The 6,963-nt window shown below is 53.8% G+C and overlaps 1 protein-coding gene across 1 annotated transcript; it reads right to left on the bottom strand.

Moving 5' to 3' along the window:
• Window positions 1-888: 888 nt before the first annotated feature.
• On the bottom strand, window positions 889-4,708 carry LOC129146685 (serine/threonine-protein kinase MARK2-like). Its single transcript, XM_054700216.1, has 2 exons — window positions 3,336-4,708; window positions 889-1,193 (listed from the first exon to the last, which is right to left on the bottom strand). Exon 1 carries the CDS (start codon window positions 4,606-4,608, stop codon window positions 3,613-3,615), a length of 996 nt encoding a protein of 331 aa, XP_054556191.1. The 5' UTR covers window positions 4,609-4,708; the 3' UTR covers window positions 889-1,193; window positions 3,336-3,612.
• Window positions 4,709-6,963: the final 2,255 nt, after the last annotated feature.

The raw sequence follows: 6,963 nt of genomic DNA, 5'->3' as shown, positions 1-6,963 counted from the left end.
GTCTGTAAGGACCGTGAAATGGAAAGCACCATGTCCCGGCCAGTGAGAGCCATTCTCCAATGGGCACTGAGGCCGTGCAGTGTTGCAGGAGAAGACAAGACGCTGAGGCGCAGATCTGGCCTGAGTCCCAGCAGATCAAGGTTTGAGAGATGGCATCCCAGAGGGGTGGCCGGGCTCGGCTTGGAATTTGTGGACCCCATGGCTAAGTCGGTTCCTCTCCCCAGTGAATGGGGGTACAGACTCAGGACCGCAGCATCCCACGACCTGATCTGACCTATGGGGGCACAGACTCTGAATCGCGGCGTCCCACGACCCGGTCCATGCCTTTGGAATGGGGGCAGGCGAGCAAGGGGGACGTCTCCACCGCTCCATTGTCACCTGAACTGGGACACCTGGACTGGATGGGCGTCCCCAAACCAGAACCAGTAGCAATGGGGGTCTACTGGCGTAGGCCCACGGTTTATGGAACAGTCGACCAGGATGGGCGTGAGGAGAGGAGCCGGGTAACCAGGGGTAAGGGCCTCCCAGGAAGGAGGGTCAGGCAGTGACTCACCCCAAGGATCAAGGCCAGTGGTGGATGTGAGGCATCTGCAATGGAGAGGAGAGTCCCAGGGACGGGGAGGCGGCCCCGGCGCCAGGGGACACTGCCTTCCAGTTTCGGGCACCAAGATGAAAGGTTCGGCGCGGTAAAGAAAAGGGGAGCCAGGCTAAACTTTCTCAAAGGAAGGGAAAATTCATTGTGCCCCTGGGCGAGCTTCGCGGACCCAAGGTGGGGGTCCCTGAAGTTGTGCCCGTTGTGGGGGGAGATGTCATTACATAGGGTGAGGAGAGGTTAGGCAGGAAAACTGGGTTGGCAGCAGGGGAAACAGGTTTAGGTGGAACAAAGTTTTTTCGTGGAGCCGAGTTGTTTTCTCCTGCTTATGGCTTCAGTTTTGGTTTGATGGAATCAGGGGTACTGGTGTCAGGGCCATCTTGTTGTTTGTATGTGGGCTTCCCCATTCCTGGCCCCTGCATCGACCTTTCATACCAGCCTTTTGTTGATAGGAAAAGGGGCGACGGTTCTTTCTTTGGCTACTTCCTTCTGGAGGGGACGAAGACCAGGGTGAGGGCTCAGGCTTGGTTATGAGACGGTCTTTGCAGGGACGTGAGGATATGGGTGAGAAGGAGTTGGTTAAAAGTGGTACTGGACGGGTCTTGGATCCGGTGTTGGATGAAATGCAGTAAACATGGGGCAAAAAGAAAAAATAAGATTAGGATCAGAGGCCCTGTGAGTGCTAATACCTTGCCTGAGACTGCGCTGATCTGGAATCTCCAGGCATAGACAGAACGGGAAGTGGCTTGAAGTGATGGGATTAGAAACAGAGGAGGGAGAATCAGAGGGCCTCTGCTCTGTAGGCTGAGTGGAACCTGGACCAGGGGCGCAGGTTAGTAAGAGGAGGTCTGCCATACATCCGTTCAAGGGAGGTCAGGAACAAGGGGCCACAGGGAGTGGCTCGAAGGTGCATTAAAGCCAGTGGGAGCAACTCCACCCAGGATTTGCGCAGCTCAGTGGAGAGTTTGGTTAGGTGGTCTCTGGTCAGACCATTTACCCATTCTACCTTACCAGAGGATTGCGGTCGGGAGGGAATGTGCAGTTTCCAGGTGATGCCCAGGGAGGAGACCTGTGGAGTAATCTTTGAGATAAAGGCAGGTCTATTGTCTGACTGGTGATGGAGTCTGCCATAGTAAGAAGAGGGTGTTATCTGCATTAGGGAGTGGAACACCCGTGAGGCCTGGCAGGATGGAGAGTCGAGGATTAGGAGAGGGAGATGATAGGGTCTTTGACAAAGAGAGTAGAAATCTAACAGACAAGAGGGTGATGGAGGGGAGAGAGCCTGGTGAATGAGTAGGTCCTGGAGCCAATGTGGAGAACTAACGTTTACAGGTTGGTCCAGTGTGGGTTTTAAGGCCTGTCTAGTGAGACGAGCAGCTGCCGCAAGTGTGCACAGGCAGGGCTGCCATCCCCTTACAGTGTGATCCATTTGTTTAGAGAAATATGCAACTGGTCGCTGGACTGCCCAGGTTGGCCCAGAACCCTTAGAGCAACGCCCTGTTGCTCATCTGTCAATAACAGGAATGGCTTTCCCGGCTCTGGGAGAGCAAAGGCTCATATCAGAGAGCTTTCCTGGATAAAGCAGAGAAAACAGGGTGTAGAAACAAAGAAAAGCATCATCATGATCACCGGGCCTACTAGGGGCAGGATCCATGGCACTAAGGGAGAGTTGGTCCACGTTTGGATGTCCTGGCCCCAGCTTCAGTTGACGAGGTGTCGATCAGAGGGGGCTTTGCTGGTCAGATGAGCAAGCCCATGAATGTGTTCGAGGAGGGGGAGACAACTGAGTACCCACGATTTCTCACCAAAATCTCTCAGACCTTCAACACTTTCTTTTGCTTGCTTTCTTTCTAATGCCATTTCATTTTACCCATCCTGCTTTACATAATCTTAAGGCCCTTCAGAATATCCCTCTTCCATACATTTCTTTTTTTCAAACACACATACCTCACCTCATTTGCATTTACCAGACTTAGCAAAACCTTAGTTTTATAAGGGAATTGAACACCATCTAAACAATGATGAAAAAACACAAATTTAAGGTAGATAGTCCCTGCCCTGTAGCTTTTTGTTCCTGTACCCAGTGATTTAATTGGCAGAGAATGGTGCAATATTAATGTTTCCAATTTGGCTAAGGTCACCCTGCAGGGTTTGAATCCAGGGAGAAGGAGAGGTGGGTGGCCATCTGGAGAGGATTTTTAAAAGGGGAAATTCCAGCTGGGCTGACACTTTGTAAGAATCCCAAGCTGTAAAAGTTCGAGGTGACAATGGACAGCTAGGCGTGCTCACTGCGGGACTGAGACTGATCATAGCCTAGGGCTTCCTGGTGTAGGAAGATGTGCGGATTTTCCAGCTGAGCATGTTGTGGTGGAGTAGGGCTGGTCTGTGAATAAACTCTGTCCACCTTGAAGAGTCCTGTTTGGATTCTAATATACTGGTCCCCGAGTCTTTCTTAAGGGGAGCTAGAGAGCCTCACTATCTGCTCCTTGCAATCTGCACGTTTTACCACCTGGGCCCAAGCCTTGCAAGAGCTCCTGCATCCTCTATGCCATCCCTGTGCCCAGGATAGAGCAGCAGGTCTCTCCCAGCAAGGGGGCAGTATGGTCCTCAGGGAACTGAGCCTATGATGGGGGAGAGAAGCCCAGGGTTTCCTGCCCCTGGGGCCACCCACACAACCTCATACCCCTCCTGGGGCCCTGTACCTGCTCAGCTCTCCCCAACCCCTCCACACCCCACCACTCACCTGCTCTGCTCCCCTCCAGGTGTTTCACCAGTTCCATGGCCGCCCTGGCCCTTCATCTGCTCTGCTCCAGGGACATCTGTGCTCCAGGGACATCGGTTTTGCCCATATTTCTGTGCTGCAGTCCCGTGTGTCTCATGCTGCTCCTGGCCCCTGTGACTGGGCCCAGCCCCTGAGCTTCTCCAGAGCCTCAACCTTACCTGGTGTACTCTTGTTCACCATGGCCACTGAGTGGTTGTGCTTTGGGGGTGGGGAGGTTTTGCCTGGTGTGGCGCTATTTTTAATCTTTGTTGCTCTGCAATTCGAATGCTGCACAGCAGCAACAAAATTCCAGGATATTTTCTAATACCCTATCTCTGGCCCTGATGATTGCTGAAGGGGCCACTGCACTGGTAGGCCAGCCACGTCTTGGGGGAGGTCTTAGGGTGGTGCTGGAAGACTGGGGAGCTGGACTGATTGTGTTGGCCCTGCTTTCCTGGTCCCTCTCCAGCTGGGGGCCTGTATCAGTGGTGCTGCTGTGCTCCCCAGCATCCTCCAGCTGGGGTCTGGCCACAGAGGTGCTGGTGTTCCCCCAGGAGTCCTCCAGCACCGGGCCTAGCACGGAGGGTCTGCCCATCGGGGTATCCTCTAACAGGCGGCCTGGCCCTGCAGCGGTGTGCTCCTGGGCATCCTCCAGCTCAGGGACTCCTGTGGAGATGACCCTGTTGCCCCGGGTGGCATCCTTTCCCCTCGTTTGGACTTCCTGCTTTCGCAGGATACCCGGCCTTGGGGTGTTCCCTGAAACCTCCTGTTGTGGGGGGCAGTCCTTGGAATCGGGGTCACCGGGCTCCCGGAAGGTGACACACTTTGGCACCTGGAAGTTGACGCGCCTGGGCCGCTCCTTCCCCTCCTCCTCATAGTCCTCCTCCCCCGCCTGCTTCCTGGAGCGGAGGATCAGGTAGGTGGCCATGACCTCGTCGTACTTGTTAGCGTCAATGGCCTCTCGAATTTCCTGCCTCTGGTAGCCCAGGCGCTCCATAGCTTTGGTTATGGCCGGGTCCTGGGGGCTGAGGGACGGCTCGCTGAAGGGCAGGAGTCCCTTGCTGGTTTCTGCTACCCAGGCGTGCTGCTGGATGCACTCCAGGGGTCCCGTGCCAGCATTTTGGCCAGCAGGTCCTGGCACTGCTCCGTGAGGTAGTCGGGAAGCTGGAGGTACATGCCCAGGATGCACACCCTGATCGCCCCGAGGTGGGGCCCCCCCGAAGGGCAGTGTGCCAGTCAGCATTCTGTAGAGCATGACGCCCAGGCTCCACACGTCCACCTTGGGGCCATTGTACCACTGGCCAAGGTAGACCTCGGGGGCCCTGTATTCTGGGCGACAGCAGCACGTGCTCAGCGCCTCCAAGGGTCCCGTGCCAGCATTTTGGCCAGCAGGTCCTGGCACTGCTCCGTGAGGTAGTCGGGAAGCTGGAGGTACATGCCCAGGATGCACACCCTGATCGCCCCGAGGTGGGGCCCCCCCGAAGGGCAGTGTGCCAGTCAGCATTCTGTAGAGCATGACGCCCAGGCTCCACACGTCCACCTTGGGGCCATTGTACCACTGGCCAAGGTAGACCTCGGGGGCCCTGTATTCTGGGCGACAGCAGCACGTGCTCAGCGCCCGGTTGAAGCCCTGGACGCTGAGCCCAAAGTCCGCCAGCTTGACTTTTCCCTCTCGGGTCAGCAGAATGTTCTTGGGCCTCATATCCCAGTGCGCGATGCCTTGGGCATGGCAGTAGCTGAGGGCCGTGAGGATCTGCTGAAAGAGCGGGCGGGCCTCGCTCTCGTCCAGGCGCCCACACCTGCTCAGGAAGTCCTGCAGGTCTTCCCCCTGCACGTACTCCATGACGAGCTGCAGCTCAGGCCCGGTGTCCACCACCTGGAAGAGCTCCACGATGTTCGGGTGGTGAAGGGCTTTCATGCACCCCATCTCACGGGCCAGGAGGCGGAGGTCCGGCAGCTCGGACTTGCGGACACCCCTGATGAGCTCCTTCGAGCCCGTGAGCGCGTGCAGCGCCAGCGTCACCTTGGCGTGGGAGCCCCGCCCCAGCTCCCGCAGTGCCAGGTAGCTTTTCACTTCACGTCCCTGGGGCATAGCACCTATGCACTTACTACGCTGACTACCCTCACCAGCCCTGACTGTGCTCCCAGCCCTTGGCTACCTCCGCTGACAGCTGACTCTCCTACGATATTAACAAATGTACTATTAATCTAGTATTAATAATACTCAAAAAGTATTCACTAACCTCACTAAATACTAACAATGCTAACTCAACAAGCAATACTAACTTCACTAACCTTACTAGCAATACTAACTACGCTACAAATAAATGAAACTACACAACCAAAAAATGACAAATGAGATATAAATGTAAAAATATGATACAACAAACCATTTACAAACTAACTACTAAATTGAAGACTAAAACAGAACAACAAAAAGACCAATAGAATAAACAACAGAACAAACCACGATTAGAAACTAAAAACTGGGAAAAACAAACAAACAAACAAATCAAAATAAAAACTCAGAGAAACGACAAAGGGGAAGAAAGAACAAACAATGAAACAAGAACAGAAGGGAAAATGGGGGAGCCCCCTCAAAAAATAAAAATCACAAAACTAAATACTGAAGTAAAAAAATAAAGAAAAGAAAAAAGAAAAATAAAAGCCAATAACAAAACAATAAAGGAAAATAAAAAAAACAAAGAAATAAAAGGAAAAAGTAGGAAAAAAACTATATGCAAATGCAAAAAAAAAAATCAAGGAAAATAAGGAAAAAAACAAAAAAAGAAAAATAACATAACTAAAATAAATAGCCTAAACAAATAATTAAATAAATAAACCAATAAATAAACCAAAAGAAAACCAAATACCCCCAAACACGCTCTCACTCTGTCGGCGTCCGGAGTGCCCAGGTCACTGTCCAAAGCTTCCTGGCTCCTGAGGACACTGGCGCAGTCCGGGAGGGCCTGATGTAGGCGGTGCCGGTGCCATCACAATGGCTCTTTGTGGCGTCAGAGCCAGAGGCCACAGCCATTGGCAGAGGGAACCCCCAGCGGTTTCTCAGCCTTATCAAAGAAGCTCCCACTTAACGACAATCCTTGGAATGCCTGAGAGGCCCTTTCATTTGTCCTGAGCAATCCCGTCCTGGGTTTTGGCTTTTCCAGGCATCCCCATACTGGCCCTGCCTTGCGCAGATGCTTTACTGTCGCGCTCACACTGTGAAGAGAACAGCAAACAGGGGGCACAGGCGGTTGGGCGGGCGCTGGGGAGCTGTCCACAGCCTCTGCCTCGCCCTGCGAGGGCCCCACGTGGGGCGCAGACCTCTCCTGCCGTGCCCGCTGCTCCCCTCAGCAGTGGATTTCAGTCAGTCTGCCTGTTCTGTTCCCGTCTCTCTCTCTGGTGAATCCTCTCACCCTCCTGCGCATCTGGCCTGCACCCCGGTACTTGTATAAATAAAATAAATCTTTAAAAAATATTAAAAAAAAGGAGGCACACTCCCCGGTGGCGCAGCGGTTGAGCGCTGGGTTGCGAAGCTGCCCGCGACCTCTGCAGTGCCGGTTCGATCCCCTGCTGCTCCCCGGCCACCAGAGGAGGGTCCCACATGGCG

The sequence above is a fragment of the Talpa occidentalis genome, unplaced genomic scaffold (assembly GCF_014898055.3).
Source record: "Talpa occidentalis isolate TD23 unplaced genomic scaffold, MPIMG_talOcc4v2.1 talOcc4.4, whole genome shotgun sequence".
In the NCBI taxonomy this organism is placed as follows: domain Eukaryota; kingdom Metazoa; phylum Chordata; class Mammalia; order Eulipotyphla; family Talpidae; genus Talpa; species Talpa occidentalis.
The sequence above is the reverse complement of the archived record's forward strand: the minus strand, read 5'-3'. Positions and strand labels throughout refer to the sequence as shown.

Excerpts from the sequence above, each read along its gene's own strand:
- LOC129146685 (XM_054700216.1), bottom strand. The coding sequence starts at position 4,608 with ATGCTCTACAGAATGCTGACTGGCACACTGCCCTTCGGGGGGGCCCCA.